This window comes from Apodemus sylvaticus, chromosome 21 (genome assembly GCF_947179515.1).
Source record: "Apodemus sylvaticus chromosome 21, mApoSyl1.1, whole genome shotgun sequence".
NCBI classification, from domain to species: Eukaryota; Metazoa; Chordata; class Mammalia; order Rodentia; family Muridae; genus Apodemus; species Apodemus sylvaticus.
The window spans coordinates 52436060-52463332 of NC_067492.1; the positions used below are offsets into that span (position 1 = coordinate 52436060).

Below are 27273 nucleotides of genomic sequence, written 5' to 3' on the forward strand. Positions count from 1 at the left end.
TTTTTAAATAAAAGCAGATGACTAGATTATCTGCTTTATCTTTGTCACAATGGGCTACTGTAGTCTGGGGTATCAGACCAGGTCCTAATTAGGGAGATTAGGCACCGTGTGGCTGTGTCTGGCCATCACCCCGTTTGTCCCATGGTCGCTGGCTCCCAGCTATGGGGAGGCTGCCAGCAGCTCATTTTACTTCCTTGACATTGGTTCTGAATCTCTACTTAATGGAAGACTAACCTGGAAGCTAGTCAAAAAGCAGACTGAATTTATAGGTTTCCGTGTAGACTGGAACCGCCTGCTATTTCTACTGCGTTTAGAGTCCCTTATAAGGAGGGCTAGGGTTAGAAATCGGATCTTAAATTCAGACAATCCTTTTGGCTGATAAAATGTTATATGTTATCCTCACCTGGGCTTAGTAATGACATTTATCCTACTTGGGATTCTACACCTGTGCAGAGTCTCAAAAAATTGGACCATTTTACAATTTGAAACTATTATGCATATTTTTATGTCCTTATGAAGTGTCAGAGATAGTACACACAACCCTAACAAAAATTTTTAGCCCTAAAAGAAAGCAAAGACCATTTAAGTAAGATAAAAAGTAGTATCAATTTTCAGTAAAGAAGATAAAAGGAAAATACCGTTTAAAAACATAGTTATTTACTGTCTTCTAACCCCTGCCCCCCACTTGAAATAAGTGTGACATTACAGTTTGCGGTACATCTTTGCAAATATTTCAATTAAATTTAAACAGTTGTTAAAGGGTAGTTTTAGAATGATAACATTCCCATATGTTTTTCCAAATCTGCTAAAACCTGTGTTTCTTCCCACACTGAGCGTTGTGGAATCCTTTTCACAGTGCTTCTGGGGAGAGCATGGAACGGAAGGCCACAGTGTCATGGAGGAGCCGTGGGGGATCTGGGCACTGCATTGGGCTGTGTATCTTTAGGACAGAGTGTGAGCAAATGAATGATCCTTTCTGAGTCCCATGTAGCGTGTGTGTGCATGTGTGTGTTACAAGGACTTTCATATTTTTTTTTCATTTCATCTTGAATTGCTAAAACATCACAAACACAAACTGCAAAGCGACACTCCCCATTTGCTTCTTCCAGGAGCTCTCCCTTAAGCTTGTGAAAAATATTTACTTAACGTGTGTACAAATTATCATAGTTCTGAGGTTCTCATGCTTCTTGCTTCAGTGTTTCTGTATTAGTGCGTTTTCTGTTGCTGTAATGGTTAATCAACCAAATGTAATGAACCATTGGCTACTAAGGAGCACTGAGAGCAGGAGACACAGTCCTCCCCAGGGAAGAGCTCACCAAGTGGGTATCCAATACCAACCGCTCAGCCTGAAAAACATACACAAGTAGCATTCTAAGGCTGAGCAAGTTGTATTTACATATTTAGGAATATATGCATGTATGTTTGTACATACGTGTGTATTATATGTAACAACAACGAATTAGAAAAGAGACTTTGAAAGAGAGCAAGGAGGGGTATGTAGGAGGGTTTGGAGGAATGAAATGGAAAGGGAAATGATGTAATTAGTTATATTAGAATCTCCAAAAATAAAAAAAATAATTAAAAGTTACCGAAGGCTAGGTTCTTCATACGGAGTAGTATTTTGGGACTGTATTGGTTAAGCTTCTGATATGGACCCATCTGGTCTGCATCAGTTCATGGCAAATGGAGTCACAGTGGGAACACACATGAGAGGGAAAGATAGCCCAGGGAGACAGGAAGTCGGAGACACAGCAGCCAAGTTTGCTTTTTTTAAAATTATATATATATATATGTATATATATATATATATATCAGCTCACTATTCATTGAACTAATTGTGGCCTAAGAGAACCGTGTTAACCTCGTCCAAGGCCACGCCTCTTGATCTGACTAGGACCTCCCCACCTCTCTACCTAATTGTACCACCACGCAGGAGCTGAGTCTGTCAGACTCCCTCCATGTCCACCTGGTTAATATGAATGATATTTACTCAGCTGACAAGTCAGAAAATAAAGATCAGATGGCCAATGATGGTGGGATTGCGATTAGAATCCTTGGCTTTGCATCTCCCTATAGATAACTTCTTGTTCCCTTCCCAACTGATCAGAGTTTGTGAATTTGTGTGTGTCTCATAAGCATCAAAATGCCCTAGCGACTTTGTTCAGAAATGCACCTGCCTCTATAACTCCAGAAGAAAGTGCGACAGAATAAAAACCGATAACCGTGTGTGACCGGAACTGCTAGCTCAGATACCGCAGCACTACGGGTCTTGGCCCCACCCCAAGTAAGGCATGCAAACAATATGAATAGTTTGATAACCTCATCTGTAAGTATAACTTGAGAATCAAATATATACATAAGAAAATTAAGTTAGTCACTGAAAGTTCCTTTCTAAAAAGAATTCTGAAGCTGAGATTTGGAAACCACAAATAAAATATGTGGCCTAGCCTCATACTCCAAAAAATGTAAGATAGTGGAAAAGAAAATAGATTTGGAGTTTAAGATTAAAATCCTGAATTGCATGTGCCAATTTGGTAGAATAAAATTAATGTGTGGTCTGTGACATGAAAGATTTATTCAATACAAGTGAGCACTGTATAAGACAAATTCTCTCTGTTTGGGGTTTGGTAGAACTTCATTACAGGTGCAGCCAGAAGCACACTATTCCAATACTGCATTAGCTCAACTTATTCACCTGCAGTGTAGGACGACCAGAAAATGAAATTTTATCACAGCAGCACTTGGAAAATGTTTTGCCTTTGGTATCTTGAGGAAATGAAATCTACGCGGCTGTGTGCCAGGAAACGACTGCAAAAGTCATTTTATGCATGTGGAGACTACTTAAGGAACTCTCCAAGACTCATAGAAAGTAGATTTGGTGGTAAAAGTGAACTCGATAAAGATTCCAGCAGTGAAGGGGAAACCTTGAGTTTTAATTTTCAGAGAACATAAATACAAAACAAAAGCCACAGGCAAACCTCAAGACCAGCAGGTGAGCACATCTAGGGCAGTGCCACTCACCCCGGAGGCTGCAGGGACTGTGGAGACACAGGCTGTGCCCCGACAGCATCTGAGTGCAGCACCTTTATCCATGGGCCTCCTGGGGTGATGGTGGGCCACGAGTCTAACTTTACTTTTATTCCATGAATCGATTCCTGAGAGTTACTCAACATACGTGGAAGATGCTTCTCTGTCCCTTGCCTTCCTCCTTTTCCTCAACGATACTTTTCCCCTTCCTAGGGTATCTTTATGTAGAAAGCACACGGTATTTTGACATAACCTCCCTATCATGTGTTCTCAAGCTGGGCAGCTGCACGGCGCATCTGTGAGTATAAGGATTTGACGTTTCACTCTTTCCTCATGGTTGGATTTCTGAAATGTGCCAGGTCTGAAGCTCAGATGATGCTCATCCAGGGACCCCAGGCAGGGAGACAAGGGCCCTTGTGGTTTTATTAACATAGGAACTTGCGATATTTGTCTTCTACACTTGCAAAAATACCGTGTCTTAGGCTAGAGCCTGGCATGTTTAACACACTCTTTCATCATTTTTTTTTTAAATGAAAAAGAGGAAGATAGGCCCACAGGTCAGTGAAATTTTCAGAAAGACCTTTATACAATGTATATAACTGGTAACTTACGATGGATAATCCTTAACCTTCTTCAAGACTTGAAGAAAAGAGATTCAGCCACTAATATAGGTGCTTAAGCCAAAAGGATGGAAATCTCAGCTATAGTATAGCACAACATGGCACAGTCTATAAACAGACATTTCGTATAATGTACACAATACCATACATTTTGTACGTCCTATATTCTACTTTTGTACGTCCACTGATCTATTTGCTATATAATAAAGGGACACGGCAATAAACCACAGCATGTACATAAAAATAACACAGTAATATTACCCCCCCCCCCGTTATTTTCCCGCATGTTTTGAGAAGACAGATGGTAAACATTTTCAGTAACTTAAACTTATCTTAGTAAGTACCAACAACAAAATGAAACACGGAAAATGGCGGATGTAGGTGGGGAGGTTGTGGGCGTGCCTCTGAAGAGCCTTTGAGCCTCACCCGGTCATCTACCCGTCCTTGGCAGGAGCTGTGGCCTGGATGCTCCTGTCCTCAGGAACAAAGCTGAAATCCTGACTCTCAAGTTGGTCTCAAGAGTGGGTTCTCAGGAGGGAGCTAGGCCACTGCCTCAGCAGACAAGGGCACTAGAACACCTCTTCTTTGCTAAGTTTGTTCCTCCATCTTTCCAATGAAGGGCAGATTGGAAATCAGGGCCTTTTGTATTACTGGAGTTCTACATCAGTGTCTACTTGGATTTTTCTCTTAAACAGATTAACTAAATTAAAATTCTTCTATGTGGTTGAGGCAGATGGGGGAGAGAGTGAAGAGATTGAGGAGAGACACTATTATTTCCAGCCACTTACTGACTTTGTGGGGGCAAATATACACATCTATGAAAGACAGCAATAGCAGAAAGAACAGGTCGGGCTGGTTGAAGCTGGTTGAAGCTGGTTGAAGCCACCACCAGCATCTGACGGATGGACAGCGAGGGATTTCTACACTCTAATAATAAACAAGAGATCTAAAAAAAAAAGAGAGAGAGAGCCTGTTGTGCTGTAATTGCCAGGCTGCTTGCCTCAGCCACATCCTGGGAAGAGAGGGAGAGCAGCTGTTAAAGTCTCCTTTGCTTAATGATGCCTCTTTGGACACAGTTATCGGGTCATTAGAGGCCTTCCTTTCCCACAGTCTGACGAGTCGTGTGTCATGTTTTCCAAATGATCAAACTTCTTTATTATAGTTCTCAAAATCATTTCCAATGGTTTTTGTTTACCTTTTGAGCTGTCTGTGTGCCAAACCAAAATTGTGGTCCAATAATAAAATCATTACCATTTAATTTTATGTAAAGTAATAGCAGTACTATTTTTTTTTAAAATGACAAATCTAAAGTCAGAGTTTAAGCATTTCACTGAAGGTCAGTAAATGGGTATAACTGAGAAAATTACATTCTTTCCAATATCGTTATTAAAGAACAGGTGTGTGTGTGCACATATGCACCTCTCACATACTTTCAAGGATAATAAACTGTTTGGGACTCAAGGAGAGCTTTTTGGTGAGTGGCTTCCAAGCCTTTATGCTACTTAAGATTACCTGAGAAGACACCAGGCCGTGGCGTTAAAGCATCGGCCCCTCTGCTGCACCATGTCTGTGCGGGTGTGTGTGAGGTGTAAGGAGTGTGGAAGGACGTGGTGTCTGTTCCCCTAGAAAAGCATGGAGCTGCCAGGTAATGCTCTTTGCAATAAGCCTAGGTTTGGAACATGTGCTTTGAATGAATATCAAGTCAATTTGTAGAAACAAATCCATTCCACTCACACTAGTAAAAAAAACAAACAAACAAACAACAACAACAACAAAACCAAGAGCTCTTAGAGCAGCGTTTCTCAATCTGTGGGTCACAACCCCTTTAGAGGTCAAATTACCCTTCCACAGTGGTCACTTAAGACCATGGTGAATGCAGATGCTACATTAGGATGTATAACAGTAGCAAAATTACAGTTATGAAGTAGCAAAGGAAACAGTTTCATGGTTGGGAGTCACCACATGCGGAAGCGTATTAAAGGGTCACAGCGTTAGGGAGGCTGAGAGAGGCGGCCAGCCAGGGAGATGGCCCAGGCAGTATAGTTTTGCCATACAAGCATGAGGACCTCTGCATAATCCCTGGTGAAATACAACACTCATGGGAAAGGATTGGCATGGTGACCTGTACCTGTAATTACTGTGCTGGGGGGTGGAGTGTGGATACGGGATGGTATCTGTTGTCCACTGACAATCTTCATCTCTGGAATGCCCCCATTGCTGGCGATCCCCTGAACTCTCCAGGCACCGCCCATAGCAACTATCCTAAAAAGAGCCCAGTCTTCAGCGTCTGAGATTCTATAGGTTCCCCAACTCTTTCTGGTTGTCTTGATTTATCTTCAGAGAAAAAAAAAACAAAAACGTCCTTTTGCTTCTATTGCTTGTTCTAATCCCTGCAGACATTTTGACCAGTACTATGAGCTATTTCCTGGAAATAGTGAGAACAAGTGCAAAAGAATCAATCCATCAATCATCCAAAAAATCTGCATAAAATGTAGGAGCTGATATGTAAACTCAGGAAAACAATCTGTCTTTTGTAAGGAAAAAAAAAATCAAAGAACTGAGAATTGCATACTGACAGGAGAGGCCAGTGCCTGCCAGTCAAGACCCAGGACACAGCATGTGTGAGCATCTTCAAGCTTATCTGGTCAGGATGCAGGACTTTAAAACAACGTGGAGACCTGTGCATGCGCATGGTGTCTTACTGCATCCGGATACAGCTTAGCAGTTCAATTGGGTTGTTTGAAGTTTATTCCCCAAAAACTTAAAAATGGGACTAGAAGAATTTTACTCAAAATACCATTCAAAATATTACATGAGATAGTTGAACATTCACCTATTAGAATTTTCACACTGTCTTAAAAATTTGTGTGTGTGTGTGTGCGTGTGTGTGTGTGTGTGTGTGTGTGTGTGTGTGTGTATTTAGAGGTAGCCTATAGCTAAGGTATTTAAGCCAAATATTTGAGTCCTACTCACCAAACTGGAGAAATTGGTTTACACAATTGTTTGCTTGGCTCAAATAAGTCCAGTATACTGAGGTTTTCTCCTGTGCTTGTTGGTTTTTTTGACAGCTGTCAGTTTACAGGTCTGACTGCTTTATCTGGGCCTTGCCAAGGCTACATTAGTATCTTCTGAAAATGGGCCGTGAAAGCTGCAGTTGCAGTGTCCCAAATCAATTACTGCATTCTTAAACTGGCAGAGCGCTCATCTGTGGGCAGAGGCAGCCGGCAGGGCACTGCTCGGAGTATAATGTCAAGTGTAGCAGGAGAGAGAGGAGAGTGTGTCCTGCCTAATGGGTTGGTATTAAGTAGGTGAGAATGACTTCTAATTAGCCAACAATGGCTGTGTTTTCTAGTTCCCCTCCTCCTGCCGGTCACCAGCTGCCAATCGGCCCTCGGCCCTCACTCAGTTCTGGATTTTTTTTTTTTTTTTTTTTTTTTTTTGAGTTCATTGCTCATTGTGGTGGAAGCCTTTGTTTAAGAAAGAGGGCTCCCAGGGTCTCAGCTGCCTGGGTGCAGCTTGCCGCCTTACGATGAGTAGCAACTGTCAGTTTATTTTATCTCAACCTTTTCATCATCCTGCTCAAACTGATCGACTGAACCCACCTGAGAGACCTGAGGGTTCAGTACCTACACGTCATTAGCTGGGACGATGCAGCCTCTTGCGGCAGTGGAGTGAGTCAAAACACTTCCTGAAATGGAGTCCACCTTAACCCCATGCTGCCCCTGGAAAACATGAGAAATCCGGCCCCTTTGTGGTTCACAGCTGAACTGAAAGGAAATGCTTCTTTTCGTGTACATATATTTTGCTTTGGCCAAGGGACAAGGACTGTGCCTCTGTCACACGCTTTGCTACCGTGATGGCCTTCTGAGGAGAGCACATATGGTAGTATATAGTTATTGCAGCCAGAGGTAAAGCAAATATAACATTGGACAATATTTTACAGAATGACTTTATAGAATGAGGGATTAAACCCCATTCTTTACAAACATCCAGTTGTTAGGACTGGCGGGCGACTGTGGCGGCAGTGGTCGGCGAATGGCTGCAGCAGCAGCAGAGAGACCACAGCAGGCCAAACAGTTCCACGTGGGGTTTATTGAGGAGGGAAGGGGCAAAGGTGGCGGTAGAAAGAGAAGAGGGGAAGAGACAGAGACAGAGACACAGAGAGAGACACGGGGAGAGACACGGAGAGACACAGAGAGACAGAGAGAGAGAGGTGCTACTCTTATATATGTGGATGGTGACATGGTCGCAGGTAAAGGTGAGCCCAATGGATTCTGGGAACGTGGTGGCTTTTGCCTTGGCAACAAGCATATATGTTACACTGTGGCGTCACAGGACTTGGAGGTCCCGATACCAACACCAATGAGTGGGGTTGGAGCCTTATTTTGTAAGCATGTGATGTATGATGCTGGGGTTTTAAATATTTATTTAGTGTATAATGTGTGTATTATATATGTGTGTGTATGTGTGTGTGTGTTTGCATGTGTGTACCGCAGCACACATGTGGAGGTCGGAAGACAACTTCCAGGAATAGTCTCCTCTCAATCTATGGCTTCCGGGACTGAGCTCAGGAAGTTGGGCTTGGCTGCAATCCCCTTACTGTTAGCACGAGCCGTCTCACTGGCTCCAGTGTAGCTTCTCTGTGGAGCTTCCCATGTTGCATGCTTTATTTTACAATTAACCCGGGGGCAATTTTTCTGCATGAATCATTGGTATTTGGAAAATAACTTCCTAAAGGAGCCATGGAACCTGTTGTGTCCAGAATGCATCTAAAGGGAATAAATGTCATGACAAGAAAACCCTGAGTGTAGAGCAGGGTTATAGGGGCCAGGCTGCTGGAACTGGTATGTCGGTTACCGCTCAGAAGTGTGGAGTGGCAAACATCATACCCAGCCACAGTCGAAAGGGCAGAGCAGCTTCTGGGGGGCGGGCGGCGCATAACTTTGTAACAGAAAGCAAATCATGTTAGCTACATGGGGACATTGCAAGGAGTGGCTCAGGGCGGGGCCCAGAGGTGGCTACATCACGGGGAAAGCCTACACCACCCTCAGATGGACTCTTAGTGCAAAACAGAGGAGATGCTTGAGCATCTAAGTCAGACACTGAGAACAAAGGCGTCGACCGGAAGGCCTTGCCTTATCTCACATGTGACTACAGAACCGATCTGCTAAGGAGTGCTATCCTTTTAAGGGAAGCACGTGTAGAGACATCACCAAGCTGCAAAGAGCTGTATACATTTAACTGAGGGAATGTGTTTGGAGATGAGAAAACGTTGTTCTAATAACTAGCACATGGATTTATATATTTTAGTAAAGTGGCTTACAGTCATGAGGAAAAATTAACTGTGTGAACAGTCAGCATAGTAAAGAAACTTAAGAACAGTGGTCATATACAAGAATCAAGAGAGGAGCAGAAAAGCAGACGGATACATCTCACTATTAGAAGCCTGTATCTGTTAATTCCCAGGGCCCTAGAAGACTCATTTACTGTAACTGTATGCCAGCCTCATAGCCTTGGCACAAGCGACCCTTGCCTTCCTCCCTGAGAAATTGCCCAGGGCTAATGTGAACTTTCAATTTCCACGGCTCATCTTAAAATACTCTTGTATAACAGGAAATGCAACAGACTTCCTGGTTCACCCAGGGGCCCCTCTGATGACTTCAATGCCGTTTGCTTTGTCATTGTTAGGAATCTCCTACTTAGATGAGGGGACTACACAGTAGCAGGACAGCAGACTGCTTCCCAGGTGGCGCGCACTGCGTTTGTCTAAGGTTTGGTTCAGTCCTGTGTTCTGGTCACAGTTGCTCTTCTGCAGAGCAGCAGAGCCAGTCCATTTGAAAAGTCGACCAGTGTGGCAGCCTCTGACCTCTGGATAGTTCCTCTCACATTTGTAACAAAATTCAAATCACTTACTTGTGGTTTACAAGAACTGTTAACCAGATGCCTCATTTCTCTATCTGTTTGCCTGTCTGTCTGTCTCTTTCTGTCTGTCTGTCTATCTCTCTCTCTCTCTCTCTGTCTCCCTCTTCCTCTCCCTCCCTCCCTCCTTCCTTCTCTCTCCCGCCCTCTTTCCCTGTCTCTCCCCCTCTCCTGTCTTCCTTCCCCTCCCCCCTCCCCTCCCTCCCCTTCCCCTCCTTCCTTCCCTCCCCCTCCCTCCTTCCTCTCCCTCCCTCCCCTTCCCTTCTCTCCTCTTCCTCTATGCTCCTCTCTCCCTCTCCCCACTCTTTCCTGCTCCTTTCCCCTCCCCTATTTCTCCTCCTCCTCCCCTCCCCCTCTCTGCTTCCTCTCTGGACTTACTTCAGTCACACTGCTCATCTTGCCATGAGTCTAGTCTTCCCTGGATATGTTCGCCCTTTGCAGAAGAGCTTGCTTTTTCTTTTCCCATGGCTGCTTTGGGGTCATCTTGGAAGTTTCTATCTAGAGCAGTCCCCTGCACCACCGACTTGCTCTCCTCTCTCTCTCTCTCTCTCTCTCTCTCTCTCTCTCTCTCTCTCTGTCTCTCTCCTCTCTCTCTCTCTGTCTCTCTCCTCTCTCTGTCTCTCTCCTCTCTCTGTCTCTCTCTGTCTCTCTTCTGTCTCTCTTCTGTCTCTGTCTCTCCCAACTTGATACACTTGGTGGGAAGTTGAAAGGCATGATCACTACATGTGTTAGGAAGAGACTCACTTTCCTCTGTTACCCAATGGGCAGCAGAACTCTTGCAAGCCAGATCCACCTTCCCACTTTGCGCATACTACACTTTGTGCTGGGAGCCAGGGACCGGAGCGATGTGGGGCTGTCCAGAACCCAGTCCTGTGAGACATGGCGCCAGGTGGGGCTCGGCACTGTTAAACTTCCTTGGATTTCATACTGTTACATAATCTTGGATTTGATATATGCAAATCTGAAAGATTTGCTACCTGCAATTCTATTTAGGAGTCACTCTCTTATGTCCCAGCTGCTAAGTCTGTATACATATTTATACACACCTAGGTTCCCCTAAGTGTGATTATAATTCTATCTAACTGTTGAGTTATCTCTTCAGTTTGATTTATTCATGAATGCAGGTTTCCATTCACAAGAATATTTAATTTCTATAGATAGCATTATTTTATTTTATTTTTCCTTTTTTTCAAATAGTTTTGCAAACGAGTCAGCAGGCAATCTGGACGACAAATTTATCTTATCTTTCATGAATTACATTTCACTGAGAAGGCCACTCAGTAGAAAGTGAAAGTTTTAAAAAAATTCTGTGTTGGATATAGAAAGTGACAAGATTATGCATAATTATCTATGAAATTACACTTGCTTGAGCTTGAAGATTTTTTAGCCAGGAATGCTTAATAACATTTGCATGGTTAAATGAGACAGCAGAAACAATAGGAGAGGCCTCAGGGCATGGTCATCTATTTAAGCATCCACTTGGATTTTCAGCATAATTAGTCATATAATTGTGTGCCTAAACTTAGTGGATACATGTAGGTAATTATAAATTATTAAAAAGCAGAACTTGTAATGTTTTTCTCTGCTTCCTGCCAATCAAATTACCAAGGAACATACTACGTTCTTGTTTCATCACACAAATTTTCAAGTAAAATGAATTGTGAAGTCTTGGGTGACGGTCTGTGAATTCACTCAGACAAAGGGTAAGCTAATTCAGCCCCTTGGACATCTGTGTTTTCAGGGGTGTTGTTCATGCTAGCCAGTCCTAGCATCACTGGAGGACTTGACAGTGTCACACAGCACCACAGCACTCCTGAGAGTTCAGGAAGCAGGTACGTTCAAGTTTAAATGTGTTCATAGCGACTTCAAGATGCGGTTCAGACGCACGGGCACTGCCCAGGATGGACCGGGGCCAACAGAGTTCCCTTTATTGTATTCTGGCTCAGTATTTCTTTTATGGTTTATGTTGTGCTCACCCCAGGAGGCTGGCATCATCCATGAGAAGGTAGGTGTAAGCCCATGGACTGATATCAGAGTCAGTGTCACTTCTGAAGAACTGTAAGAAACTGCTAAGAGAGAATCTGCCATTTAAAACATCTTGTTTATGCCAACGAGTCCAAGTTAAAGGACACTCACTCCTGTCAGGAAGATACAATCGTCCTGTCTAGGAAAGAGCACTCAGGTCGGTCTTGAAAACATACCCACAAATAACATCATATAGACTGGACAGGTTGTGCTTATGAATTTAGAAACGCACACACATGCACATATCCACCTCTCCACCCTCCATGCACACACACACACATACACACTACACTAACAGTTAATGAAAAAAAGAGACCACAAATTTGAAAGAGAGCAAGGAGGGGATTGTGGGAGGCTTTGGAGGGAGGAAAGGGAAGAGGAAGATGATGTCATCAGATTCTAATTTCAAAAAATAAAAACAATAATGCCCAAGGGGGATGGATGATGCCATTATATTATGATTTAAAAATAAAAATACTGTAAAAAAATTAAAAGCTACGTTAAAAATATAAGGACCTTAGATAAAGAAAATTTAAAGGAAAGTAAATTCTGGAACTAGATTATAATTCTAAAGGTGAATTTCCAGCTGAAGGAGGTTTGGGAAGAATTAGAAGACAAGCAGCAATGGTAGGTTATTTCTATTTTTCAGAAGAAATTCTGAAATGAAACAGTGACAGAATCATCCTAACAGAGCTTTACCCATGATGGGTGACGTATACCCAGGAGAGAGGTATCATGTTCCCAGGTTCTGCCTGTGGCAGAAGGATTTAGCCACATTCATAGTATGTCAGATACCTGGCTACAGGTCAAAGGACATAGCTAGACAGAGAAGACAAACATTTCTCCAGCAATTGAATAAATACGACCAGGAGACAGTCAAATGCAGACTTTCTGCTCCAGTGTTAGCCCTGGTTTTGTATTGTTGAAACCACCTGAAGATTGTCTGTAAGTTTTTCAAATTACCACACCACCACCAAAACCTAAAACGAAACAAAACCAGAGCCTAGGAGAGGTGCACTCGGTGTGCTCTGGGAAGTTCAGCCTGGTCACACCAACAGCTACCAAGCTCCGTGAGTGGAATCTAAAAGAGGGATAGTTTTTGTCTGAGGAATCAAAAATTCTCTTTTATTGAACCAAGGCAGCAATAGAGAAGGAGATTCTCAGAGTGGGGGAAAAAAACCAACAGAGCACTCACCGTTCAACCCGAGGGGCAGCAGTCACAGTAGTATTTCCCAATGAAGTGAGCTCTTGCTTCTAAAGAAACACTTTATTCTTTAGTAAGTAACTTGTTACTTGTATTATAGGAAATAGACGAAGGCTGGGGATGTGTATTAGGCTGGGGATGTGTATTAGAATGAGGATATTGAAAATCTACACGCAAATGCTTCCTTTTTCCTTTAGAATTTGGTTACAATTAAGTCTTGGTTTCTCTTTGTTTCCAGACATTGCTCATTTTCGCATTATGCTTGCTTCATTTAAGTGGCAGAAGGCTCTGAACTCGCAAAGCTTTTCCTGAAGCTCACGAGAACCAAATTCATATTATTAAGTAAGATCAACAGAAAGAGGGCGTATCCTGGTTTTCTTCTTTTGATGGGTATCGAGCACACAGGCATGGATTTTAATGCTTTTATCCCATTTGTCTCATCCAGCTTGTGTGCTGTGAATGCAACTGAGAGTAAAACAGTATTTTAAGGGTCCTTATCTTGAAAAACAGGCAATCCATGGCTTTAAATGCACACTTGGCAAATTGTCCTACACGGAAATGGCTGCCCCAAGACTTGGAAGGCACTGAAAAGGATCCCAAGACTTCTGAAGTCAGAGGGCGCTAAACAACATGGAAACCTATGTAGGGAATAGAGATCAGGATCCTATCCATTTTCTCCTAAAAGCCATGGGTTATTAAAATCCCAAGGTCAGGTGCAGGGTACCTCCTTATGAGCATTGGTAAGCAAAATCCAAGAGATCACCCCACAGCAAAGCCTGCCACTCCTACTTGCTCACTAGAACTAGATGACAAGACCCCATTGCTGAAGGTCCCATACCCCTTGACTACAAGACAGGTCAAACTAGAACTGAACTGTAAGCTTTCCTGCTGCTAACTAGCTTTCAGGGTGCTGAGAGGTGCTATGCAGGCTGCTTTGGGAGAAAAGGCATGAGCACCTTCAGCCAGCTGTGAGTCCTATATATAAGCCACAATATCATCCTGTCAAACAAGGTGTACAGGCTGTTCGGGCTGAAGCAATAATGCCACGACTCTTATAGGGGTAACTGAATGGTTGTTGAGTAGATATTGAAGGGACTGAGGTAGCAGAATGAACTCTATTTTAAGTGAAGTCTACTTAAGACTCCAGTTTTAGTTAACTTGCCCTTAGAGAGACATGGCCAATGAAGAAGGAAAAAAAGAGCAGGACATATTCCACGGTGTCTTCCAGACTCCATTTTGAGCTGCTGTCCTTGGAAAAAGCTACTGTCTAGAATGCTACTGTCTGCTGTCCTTGACGTGATATGGCCCCCACCCTGGGGCCTAGGAAAGAGACCAACATTCCTTTACCCTCTCATGTAACTACAAGGCTTGGAAAACCCCGCTTGTGATTTTTCCCTTTATAAACCTTGGGGCCGCTCTCCTCTCCGGTTGCACCAGGAAGGTTTGCAGCCCAAGCTCGAGCTTAAATAAAGACTCTCATGTGCTTGCATCAGAGCCGGGATCCATGGTGGTCTTGAGTTGGGGGGTCCCTGGTGGTCTCTTGGGGGTCTCGTGAAGACATAACAATATGAAGCTTGCCACCACTTGTGGGGAATCCTTGCTTCATAATGCAAATGTGGTAAAAACTCATGGTTGATGAGATATTCAACCTACTGGGAAGATTATGACTATTTATTTGTCACAGCACCAAATTGCCTTCTAAGTATTTACATTTATAGCATATACAAGTGCTAATCTCAGCCTTCATCAGAGATACTTCTCTTTGTAATGAATGGTGTAGCTGCCTGTCTGCTCAGGGTGATCAGAACAGATGACGGTTGAGTGCTTAGGCCTAAACAAGACATACCACTCCATCAAAGGATTAGGCAACATGGCAGAAAAGGTCGTCAGAGCCAGGCGTGGTAGTACACGCCTCTATCCCAGCACTTGGGAGGCAGAGGCAGGCAGATTTCTGAGTTCGAGGCCAGCCTGGTCTACAGAGTGAGTTCCAGGACAGCCAGGGCTACACAGAGAAACCCTGACTCAAAAAAAAAAAAAAAAAAAAAAAAAAAAAAAAAAAAACTCATCAGAACACGAAATAAGGAAGAAGGTCTGTGACATGCTAGCCTCTCAAATGATAACAACAACACAACCACAGTTTCATAGGAGCATTGGCTGTATGTAATCAGCCTGTCAACAGTGACATGGGTTCATGAGTCAGGCTTGGGAAGAGCCTACTTCTCCTTCCCAAACTGTTGGTTACTGATGGACTCTGGAGGAGGGGAAGATCCTTTGCAGTTAGTTAACCACTGATAAGTCCACTGGACTCCAGTGGTTAGTTCAAAACCCATCATCATAGAGATGGCCCTGGTTAAACCACAAAATAAAAGGACACAGAAGGGGAGAAGGGACTTGTTGGGTACCGAAGATGCAGGGGCCAAGACTTCAGAGAAAGCAGGGGTGACAATAACCAGAGCATGTATGTATAAATCTGTCAAAGAACAAATTAAGGGTTTTTCTTTATAACCCTGTTTGTTAGCCTGTTGGATAATTTCATACTTGTCTCTTCATATTTATGGTTATTAAGCTATAGAAAAGTATCCAATCATGGTAGCATATGAAGACTTGGTTATGTATGTGACCTTTTCATATGTCTTATAAGGGTGAAGTAAGCTCATGAGTAAGAAATACAAACAAAATTTACACGAAAACGGCTTAATACCAAACTCTGGGTGCAAGGTGAAGCCAACGTGAAGTGAGATCCAAGAAATCAAGGCATAGCACTGCTTGTTTTTCTTGAAGAATATTGCATGAGTCATAAAACCAAGACGGTAATTTTCCCATCCATGTAAACCTTGACATGACATCACACGGACTACCACGTGCTTGCGTTCCAACTAGCTGGTGTGCTCGTGTGTTTCATCGCTAGGGTTTGCATCTTAGTTCTCTGATGTAATTTATGTTTGGCCTCATTGAGAAGGTGCTTGGAAATCCAGTTACTGACAGAATTCTCATTGATGATGTAACTCACAACATTGGCATTTAAACAGATCCAGCTGTGCACTGGGGCTGACACTGTTGGTGAACTGGATGAAGAAAGCCTTTATGTCTACACTACAGTGTCTGTGATTGCAACACAACACTGCTGGTGAGCTGGATGAGGAAAGTCTACACTGCAGTGTCTGTGACTGCAATGTCAATCACTTTTTCCATGAAAGCAAATATTTATTTGATGGATATTTTAGAAGATATCTTAGGTATGGGAAGTAAAGGATACTCTGGAGAATTCAGTAGAGCTTTGTAGGCCTTTGAGCCTCGCAGAACCAAATAATTAGAGTTGCCTCAGAATTGAGTAATTTTGCTGAGTTGTAATAAAGTTGATTTTTTTATTCCCTCAATTGTTAAGTGTGGGAGGTTCTTAATGTCAGAAGGGGATGACAGGCGGTGTGAAATAATTCTGACCAGTTCCCGGCATGTGATGAGTCTGCTCTCACTGGCCGGGCTCTGTTGGAGAGGCACGAGATGACAGTGGTTTCTGGAGAATCACCATCATATTTCATCTGCCGACCTGGGGCGCTCACACTCAACTCCCTTAGGGGGTCATGCTCTCTCCTTATAAGAATATTGGCAGTTCTTTGAGCTAATGATTTGTTTGGAGGCTGGAAGTCTCCAAGGTGCCAATAACTGCTCTGTTTTCATAATGTATCTTTCAGATCTTTGATCTGATTTGTTTTCTCCTGAATATACGGAACCTTTCAATAGCAAGATTAAAGACGCCTCTTTCTATAAGGAAGGCAAAAGTTGAAAACTTAAAAGCTGCTCAGATTTTCGAATGGTATTTTTGTACTTTTACATTTTGTCAACATCATGTCTGAGAGCACCTTCCTTCATTCATGTGGTAATTGGGTGGTAATCGGAATACCGTGGTGTCACGGGCTTCCCAAGGAAGCTTTGGACACGTGTTTAAACAGTGCTTAGTGCAAACTAGCTTGTGGTCAGGCTTATGGATTCAACTTGAAAACTATTTGATTCAGATATTTACTTGGGACCTTGAAGGTGTCAAATACCATATCTCCTTCCCTAGAAAGTACCAAGAATTTGGAACACGTGTTTGAGAAACCCATGCTTCTAATTGAGCAGTTAATTAGGAAAAACGGGGGTGGGGGTGGAGGCATGGTACAAAACGAAATGAAGTGGCTCAGAGAGAAATGAATACCATTCATTGAGATCAGAGAAGAGAACATCTTCAAGTGGGAGGGGCTTCAGGCTTCCTCATCTAAGGGCGTGGCTGCACCTACTCCAGGTCTCCTTGTTGAACTGAGCAAAAAGATGGTCAGTAGGACTTTGTGTAGAGTGGAGGGTGTATAGGGTGCAGTGTGTGTAGGGTAGTGTGTGTGTGTAGGGTGGAGTGTGTATGTAGGGTGGAGGGTGTGTAGAGTAGAGGGTGTGTAGGGTAGAGGGTGTATAGGGTAGAAGGTGTGTAGGGTGCAGTGTGTGTAGGGTAGAGGGTGTGTAGGGTGGAGTGTGTGTAGGGTGCAGTGTGTGTAGGGTGCAGTGTGTGTAGGGTAGAGGGTGTGTAGGGTGCAGTGTGTGTAGGGTAGAGGGTGTGTAGGGTGCAGTGTGTGTAGGATGGAGTGTGTGTAGGGTGCAGTGTGTGTAGGGTAGAGGGTGTGTAGGATAGAGTGTGTGTGTAGGGTAGAGGGTGTGTAGGATAGAATGTGTGTGTAGGGTGGAGTGTGTGTAGGATAGAGGGTGTGTAGGATAGAGTGTGTGTGTAGGGTAGAGGGTGTGCAGGGTAGAGTGTGTGTGTAGGGTGGAGTGTGTGTAGGATAGAGGGTGTGTAGGATAGAGTGTGTGTGTAGGGTGGAGTGTGTGTAGGATAGAGGGTGTGTAGGGTGCAGTGTGTGTAGGGGATAAGTCAGGAATGAACTGGGTTCAGAAAGGTCAAGAAACCTTTAATCAGAAACCAGCGAAGAGTGCCAGTGAGGAGTTTTAAGCAGAATAAAAATGAAGAATATTCTCAAAGAATTTTAAGGCAGATTTTAGTGTAATCTGAGCTAAAAATACATATATGCAAAAGCCATGTTTAATAATTTCCTATCTGTTTTATCTCCAAGCAGAGAAGCTACCCTTGACAATGTGAAGTGTGTCTGTGGGATGAGAGCCCCGTGCTTGTTGATACGTGTCTGAACAAGGACTCTTTCTCACTTCCGCAGGGATGTAGCTCAACCCTGCAGAGCTCTGCTGAGATGAAGCACAGTTGGACAGGATTTCTACAGCACTCTGAGGAAGGCCACAACCTCCACCATACAGAACAAACAGAACCACACTGGGGAATGCACGATTTGCTTCTGCTCCAAAGTCCTTCAGAAGAAAATATATCCCCTCAGAAAAAACAAACAAAACAAAACAAAAAGATTCTAAAGAGCTCCAAATTTAAGAGGTATGGATGAACAAAAGCAGAAGGGTTTTCAAAAGCAGAAAACAAGGCACTGACAGACAGACCTAGATCTTAATCAGAGGACCACTCCCCTCACCCATCCCCTGTCAGGGAGAATTTTTTTCACAGTATCCTCGGGATGGTGAGAGTGTATTCAAGACAAACCTGAGACCCCGAGCTGCTCAATTTATGCTCTGCAGACTGAACCTTTACCAGCTAACAGGGATCATTTTCCATGAATAGTTCCTGATATTCCAGGCAGAAGACATCAAAGTCTAAGCTATAGGTCACTCAAGGCTGTGGAATGAACTCTCAAGTATCTGACAATGAGCCAACATCTCATCTACAAGAGGCCAACTCAGGGCTACTTACGGACACTTTGGGGGCAGTTGAGGACACAGAACTTCACAAACCCAGTGTTTACAGGCTTTGTCATCGTCTCCCTGTGTGACTTGGAGTGAAGGCTGCCCTCATTTCAGGAGGACCCAGCATTGACGGGGATTGCTAACCTACATCTAAGGTCTTTCCTGCGGATCTTACTGTTTTATTCTGTAGTGGAGGCAAACACGGAAAAAACCTTGTCCCTCTCAGTCTTAGTTTGGTACTCAGGGTTGTCAGGACGGCTCAGTGGGTAAAGGTCCTGGTTACTCTACTTGAGTAGTTTCATCCCTCAGGTCTAATGACATTAACTTTCCAAGCTGACCCCTACACACCCTGGTTGTTTTTAATAAAATAATTTAATCATATATACCAGTGTACTGGCTGGTTTTGTGTGTCAACTTGACACAGGCTGGAGTTATCACAGAGAAAGGAGCTTCAGTTGGGGAAGTGCCTCCATGAGATCCAGCTGTGGGGCATTTTCTCAATTAGTGATCAAGGGGGAGGGCCCCTTGTGGGTGGTGCCATCCCTGGGCTGGTGCTCTTGGGTTCTATAAGAGAGCAGGCTTAAGCCAGGGGAAGCAAGCCAGTAAGAAACATCCCTCCATGGCCTCTGCATCAGCTCCTGCTTCCTGACCTGCTTGAGTTCCAGGCCTGACTTCCTTTAGTGATGAACATCAATGTGGAAGTGTAAGCTCAATAAACCCTTTCCTCCCCAACTTGCTTCTTGGTCATGATGTTTGTACAGGAATAGAAACCCCGACTAAGACAACCAGTGTCTCTGCATGGATGCTCTCATCTGTATGCTGTGTGGCTGGATATTATTAAAAATCCATTAGCAGATTGTACACACCTTACTTGTAAAGTATTCCTAACAACTGTTTGGTGCATACTGTGACCTCTAAGATGACTGGGAAGCTTGAGAACAGTGGTGGGCTGATCCGTATGGCCAACCTCTCCCAGAGTTTTACGCTCCTCTTAAACGTTGCCAGTACGATAGGACAGGAGAGTGTGCCCAGTCTCCGGGTAGTACTGAGTGAACAAAGACAAAATTACCAAGCAAGTTCAAGTCGCCAACGCGTGAATACACCTTTCCAAGAAGTGCCTTAGCCACTAGGAATGACACAAAATCTAAAGTGTTTCGGGAAGCCGAATCCTTACCCAGAACCGGGTCGTACTCGATTTGAGTTCTGGTCTCCTTCCAGGACAGCAGGCAGTTGAGGCTGTTCGGGTCGGCAGACTCGATGTAACCCTTCATCGTCAGCATCATCTGGTGGGCTCGGGCTATCCCATAGTGGACTTTGGTTTCATCCATGAGCGCCATTTTCATGAGCTCCATCGCAGTGCTGAAAGCTTGTTGGAAGTACTCGGAAGCCTTGCTGTATTGCCCCTAGCGGGAAAGAGAATAAAAGTCACTTTTCTTTTTTTAAAAAAAAAATGTCTTACTTTACCCACGTCACAGATTTGTTCATGTCGCCTCGGCACACCCATTCTGGAGGAGGATGAGCTGGCAAGCTGGCTTTTTATCAGAGAAGGCTGCCTTCTGTGAGCAGGGGCCACTCGATGGGCTGGATCTTGAAATTAATTTAGTCAGAAAGCTGATCGACAGCTGAGACACGGGAAGGGCAGAGGCAGGAGGAAGTAGCAGGGAAAGCCAACTGGTTTCCACTGATTTCAATGGAATTTTACTGGGTCCATTACTGTATCTATCCAGTGAAATATATTTGTCTGTCTTCTGTTTTCATTTGTAGCAAGAGGGCATTTGATGCAAAACCAGCGACAGGAACTGATGCCTGCAGACGTATCTTTGCTGCTTCTGGTCACCACTTATGCATCTGCTATTGTTTCTCTGAGAACATGGGAAAATCAACACTTAAGATATGTGATCATGATATATGGCTGAGACAAAGGAAAGGATTGTTTAAACATCTATGCCTTTGCTAAGTTCACTTTAGCATTTCAAATTTTAGAAATTTAAGATTTTTTTCTTTTGTGGTCCTCCTTACCTACCAAAAGAGTTATGGTTTAAATAATAGCATTTGCCTTGTGCACAGAAGCATCAAGGCTAGTAGCAAGTGCTTCATATATGTCAGTAGCTGCCACGTGCACCTCCGAGGATAACAAAAGAGCATCTTCTATCTCCTCCAAACCTCCTAAAAATCCACACACAGGGTTTTCCTTAAAGGAGGAAATTAGTTCCAGTTCGACCTATACACACGGAGACTCTTGAGGACAAAACTTCTATGTTTCAAGGACTTAAAGAGCTTTGGGGGTTCCTATCTCTTTCTCTTCATCAGTTTCCCAAGTTTCTACTTTCACAGCTGCGTGAAGCCCAGGTCTAGTTAGCCAAGAGTTCAGGCTGTGGGTCTACAACACTGCAGGAGCCTGCTGCTCACGCCAGTCTGTTCTGTACCTGGGGAATCATTAGGACATGCTCAAAGGCTCCACACACAAAGCAATGATAGAAAAGAATGTTAATTTCCCTGATTTGTTCAATCAAGAGTTCCCATGTACTAAAAAACTCACACTGTCAAAAGTATAAAACCAAAATAAACAGAGTGGCTGGGGAAGGCTCAGTGCATAAAGTTCTTGTGTTGCAAACAGGAGGCCTGGAGTGTGAGTTCCCAGCCTGCCTGCAATCCCAGGATTCTAGAGGTAGAAGCAGGGATCCCCGGGAAAGGCTGGTTAGCTAGATTAATCAGATTAATCCAGGTTCTGGCAGAGACTACACCTCAGCAAACCATGTGAGAGCTGGAGGAAGACACGTGACTTTAACTCCTGGTCTCCACATGCATGTGAAGATGCACACATTTGTACCCACACAGCTGTGCAACACACACACACACACACACACAGGAGATGTTCAAAACATGATTGAACACTCCTTTCAAAAGAAAATTTTACAGGAAAGACCATTCTGCATTAAAGATTTTACGCCATGTTCCCATACCTTGTAAAAGAAATGGGAATTAGAACCACCATAAATGTGTCTTCATGCCACACGCCAGCACAGACCGAAGCAACTTCAACTCCGTAGCCCTCTGTGCAATTTTCATGAGTGTTCATAAGGAAGTCCTTGCTGAAGCCAGGAGTGGCTCCTCCCACATGCCGCTCATGTGGCGCTGCGTGTAGTGCGTCCATAGGGCAGGCGAGGTGGACTGCCTGTTTAAACGATCCCTTCTGCCACGTTTGCTGATTGATGTGCAGCCCCTTATATTGTGTAAGCAATAACTGTTTGTTGCTGTAAGCTATTCAATCTTTCATTATTATCATAAAATAAGATTTATAATGAGCAAAGATTTGATTAAAACCATGTCAAAGGTTGCATCTGTGTTCCAATTATATATGATTGAGAACCATGACAAATATTAAGGATGATGAAGACACAGATTATCTTGATAAATAAGGACAAACTACAGGGAAAAAAAATCGCAATTTGGCAAAAGATAGCCTTAAAAAACAAATTAAACAAAACTGCAGCATCTAATTGCTCATGTTATATTTTCTGAGCCTTAGGCGGTTTATTGATTTCAGATGAGAGTTTGAATTTGGAAACCAAGGGCTATAAACAAATGCCCAAACTACCAGGACTTTCTAAGACATGTTAAAATGAACTCGTGTACGCAATTGCTCAGTCGTGGGACAATCACTGCATGTGAGGGTGTGTGGGGCCAGTGATTCTCAGAGCAAGAGGAAGAAGGGCAGGCGACTTGTGTTTAGAGGAATCAGTAAAACATAAAATGCTGCTTGGGCCGTGTTTACCCCAAGCGCCTTTTCTCCCTAAAACAGGATCACCGTTCGGTAACTGTCCTCCCCTCAAACTGTGCCTATATACCGTCTGTGGATACACAAGCCGTTGTTATAAACCAATGAAGAATCCTCTAAACCACCATCAAGTACATGCAATATTCATTCTTTTCAGATGTTATCATTTTAAAAAAACATACCTTTAAGGATGAATTTTCCTTAATGTCTACTGAATTTCCAGATTCTTCTTTGAAAGAGCTTGCTATGTAAATGTAGTCTCCCCTAAAACTCTGTATAACCGTCTAAAGTTCACCTTTGTTTTCAAGTCATCTTAATTATAAATTTCTAATGATTCTAGGAATCGGTTCTGAGAGTCTTAAGCTCGGGACTGTGCTGTGAATGTGAATGATAGATGCACCAATGCATTCACGAGAGGACAACCTCAACCAGCGATCTAGAAATCTCTGCTGGCTCCAGAGTGAGACCTCAGGGACAGCACAGACCTGCAGACAAAGCTTATAATAGAATTTTCATGCATTCTGTTTCCTACCAGGTCCTCGTCCATATTTAGAAAGTCACCTATCCAATAAGCAAACTCAAAAAAAAATTCTCAGCACTCAGGACAAATCTCTCTGTCTCTGTCTGTCTGTCTGTCTGTCTGTGTTTTTGTCATTTATTTGTTTATCCTATGTGTGTGTTTGTGTGTGTACGTGTGACTATGTGAGTTTATATGTATCACCTGTATTCAGGTGCCTGCAAAGGTCAGCAGATGGTGTCAGATCCCATGGAACTGGAGTTGTAAGCACTTGTGAGCTGCCTGGTGTGTGTGCTGGAAAGCAAGCCTCTTCCGCAGGAGAGCAGCAAGGACTCAACCTTTGAGCTCTCTTTCAAGCCCCCTAGTGCTGATTTTTTTTAAATTAACATTTTAGTTGCTATGTAAAATAATGGCTTTCATCATGACACATTCACACACACACACACACACACATGCACAGTGTCGTACCTTGTTATGTTTACTATTCCCCACTATCCCTCTCACCCTGTGAGATGAAAAAAACTTTGCAAGATGGAAAAAAAAAATCAAAGCACCTAGAAGTGTAAATAATGTGTCTTAGGTCCCAGATATTATGAGTGAGGGAGCTGGGCTTGCCACCCAAGCGGTGGGGTACCACAGTGGTGCTTTTAATCACCAAGCACTCAGATTAACACAGAGTACATGAACACAGTTGGATAATATAATTACCCTAAAAAATGATGGATCTGACTCATGATCAAAATAGCAATTATAACCAGAGAAACTGGCTTCTTCCATACGGTTTTGAAAGGAGACCCTGGGCAACTGAAGATAATAAAACTGATATTACACACTGGTGTGCTTCCTAATCATGGTTCCTGGGATGCTATAAACCCCCTAGTGTAGATTCCCTTCATAATCATTCTTAGGATTTTCCTTTCTTCTCCTGTTGAGGCTTACTGACGAGCATCCTGATTGGGTTAAAAAAAATAAGAATTTGTACCAAGAGAGGAGCGTTCTAGCAAGTTGACAAGAGCCATCAGTGTTCACAAAGTGCCTTTGAAATGAAATCTTTTCATTGTTCCCCACAGTCAGTTATTTGGTGGTGGTCACCGTGGGCGGTGCCTGTACCCAGGGCAGGCTCCGAACGCCAGCCAGGCGAGGAGGAAAGAGCTCTCTGCAGTTCCAGTCTTGCCTGGCGTCTGTCCTGCGGGCTCAGGCATTTTCCACAAACCTGTGGGATGGCCGGTATGCGGAGAACAGCCTTCATCCTCTGTGAACCTCTGCACGCACAGAGGACACAGCGCTCACCTTTTCGTTGTAGATGTCTCCGAGCATCGTGCATGCTCGGATCATATCGAGGCTTTGGAGGTTGTTTCTTGCGATGATCACTAGCTTCTCCAGGTATTTAATTGCTTCTGCCGTCTCTCCTTGGCTAGAATAAAACGAGGAACTGTTAGTGTGCCATCTCACCATTGGGAAAAGAAGGGATTTTGTGTCTTCCCTGTAGGGAATGCGGGGTGCTGGTCGGGATGGGTAGACTTAAAATACACACATTTGGTTAGACTTGGCTTATCTCTGAAGGAGTATGCAGTGAACGAAAACTCAAAACCTTTTAAGTTAATTCTTTGAATTCTATACAAGTACACCAATTCCTCCTCATCCTCTCCCAACTGCAACTGCTCCCGTGTCCCCTCCACTCCCTCTGAAAATTCACATCCTCCTCCTCTTAATTATCATTTCACATACACACACACATGCACACACACAAAACAGGCACACACACACATACACATGTATACATAGTCTTGCTCATGTGTGTTTTTTCCTAGGGCTGATCACTTGAGATTGGATAGCCTATATAGGGGCTTGTCCCTGGAGAAGGCTGATGCCCCCTCTCAGCAGCCTGTAGCTCTTTGTCTAGGGTGGGGCCTTGGGAGATTTCTCTCCCATCCAAGTCAGCACGTCAGATTGTCCTGTCACTCTTCAAGTCTTATTTAAATGGCCATATCATGTGGCTTCCTTGTCATTTATTGAAGACACAACCTTACAGGAGACATCCAGGTCATCTGGCTCACATCATCCTGGTCCTCACAGCCTTTCCAACCTCTATTCCCTGATGGTCCCTGGGTCTTAGGTGCAGATGTGTTGAAAACTCAAGACTTGTAAAGCCTCAAGGATGGTTGGTGTGAATGTGAAATGGTCCCACCGCTTTAGAAAACAAATAGACAGTTCCTCAAAAACTGTAATACGGAGTTAATGCATGGTCCAAAAATCTGCCTGCAAGATATGCAAGCAAGAGAAACAGTGATGTGTCCACACAAAAAATCCACACATTGATGTCATAGCAGCATTTTGGATAATTGCCAGTGAGGAAACACTACTGAAAAGTCCATCAATCAGATGATGACTTAGAATGTGGTTTGGCCATACAGTGGAATATTACTTTGTCATGAAAATGAAACACTGATACACAATAAACTAAGTAAAACTTGAAGGTAATAGGTGAAAAGAATTAGATAACAGAGATTACACATCATGTATTCATTTTAGACAGTATGAAGAATGGACAAATCAACAAAGACAGAAAGTAGCCTAGTGGCAGTCAGAGTCTGAGGGAGGGAGGTGAAGGGTAACTAATGACTCACAGAGGGTTTCCTTGAAGAATAACGGAGAGTCCCAGAAGCAGAAGGTAGTTATGGCTACACAATTCTGTGTATGCCTTACAACCACCGAGTTGTGGGATTTAAAATGAGAATTAGTATAGTTTTATGAACTGTCTCAATAAATCTCTTTTAAAAACTTCTAAAAAAGTATATAAAAAGTAAAAATGTTAGATGTGCCCTTCTTTAATCTCAGAACTGGGGAAGATCTCTGTGATTTGAGGCTAGCCTCGTCTACACAGGAAGTTATAAGTAAGGCCACCCAGTGATAGACAGTGAGTGAATGGGCAGGTGAGTGAGTCAGCCTCTCTCTCTCTCTCTCTCTCTCTCTCTGTGTGTGTGTGTGTGTGTGTGTCTTTCATACACATGCACAAAGTGAATACTGTTTTGTAAGTTTCTCAGCAGCAACCGTGCAGGCATTTCTAAAGTGACAACATAAAGTGGCACACATTCTAGCAAACCACTCAAGTGGACACGCACCCTCCAGCTGAGTCCACGGAATATGCTAGTCACTCAAATACTTTTGGAGGCAGGCATAGCTGAAAGTTGGATAGAGGAAAGATGAGAGCTAAGCATCAAGGTAAACCGAGGCAGCCTCAGTCATGGGGAGTTCCGGACAAATTTCAGCCAGGGGACTTAATGTGGGATTGCAGCTCAACTGGTAGGGTGTCTGTCTGGTGATATCAAAGTCCTGGGTTTCATGTCCAGCCCCACACCACCATGTGCCATCTTAGGACTGGGGAGGTATAGACAGGTGTGGGGTGGGGAGCGTCAGAAGTTCAAGGTCATCCTTGTGAGTCACAGGCCTGCTTGAGATATATGAGGCAGTGTCTCACAAGCAAGCAAGCAAACTCTGAACTTTAGAAGTCTAGCGGATGTCTTATAACCGAGGGGTCTCTCTCTCTGCCAGCTTGGTGGGGGGGGGGATGTAAATCCGTGTGTGGCTTGAACTGTGACTGCTCCGTGAGTGGCGCAGAGCAGCTGAGACCCTGCAGTGCCTTGATTTGACAGTCCCTGTAACAGCACGACTGCTATTGGAAGGGTAGATTTCCTCCTAAAGGGCAATTAGAAGGAATTTAAAGCCAAATCTCATGAGCACAATACTGACCAAGTATTCATGTAAATCACAAACTGTAATGCACACTGAGGGGCTTCCCTTACGTGTTGAACTGTAGATAACGGGCACTCGGTACGCTGCTAAACCCACAGGCATTGCTTCTCCTCCATCCTCACCTAGGCCTGGCACACACAGGCCGGGGTGGCACACACAGGCAGGGGTGGCACACACAGGCAGGGGTGGCACACACAGGCAGGGGTGGCACACACGGGCCGGGGTGGCACACACAGGCCAGGGTGGCACACACAGGCTGGGGGCGCTCCTATGAATGGTCCCAGATTCTTCCTCCAGATATCTGTCCTTCTCACTCTCTGCCCTGCACACTGAGCCGAGACAGGGCTCTTCTCTCTCTTTGTTTCTTTCTTTGTTTCTTTGTTTCTTTCTTTCTTTCTTTCTTTCTTTGTTTCTTTCTTTCTTTCTTTCTTTCTTTCTTTTTTCTTTCTTTCTTTCCTTCCTTCCTTCCTTCCCTCCCTCCTCCTCCTTCCCCCTCCTCCTTCTCTTCATCATCTTTTTCATCATCATCTTCTTCTTCTTCTTCTTCTTCTTCTTCTTCTTCTTCTTCTTCTTCTTCTTCTTCTTCATCTTCTTCTTTTTCTTCTTCTTCATCTTCTTCTTCTTCTTTTTGTTCTTCTTCTTCTTC

The 27273-nt window shown here is 43.7% G+C and overlaps 1 protein-coding gene across 1 annotated transcript in view; it reads right to left on the reverse strand.

Moving 5' to 3' along the window:
• The window catches only part of Ttc29 (tetratricopeptide repeat domain 29), a 173862-nt gene that overhangs the window by 40931 nt on the left and 105658 nt on the right, over positions 1 to 27273 (reverse strand). The window contains exons 8-9 of the mRNA XM_052167098.1: positions 24165 to 24288; positions 19754 to 19982 (exon numbers count right to left, since the gene is read on the reverse strand). Of these exons, the coding sequence (XP_052023058.1) occupies positions 19754 to 19982; positions 24165 to 24288 (353 nt within the window). The remainder of the gene's footprint in view (positions 1 to 19753; positions 19983 to 24164; positions 24289 to 27273) is intronic.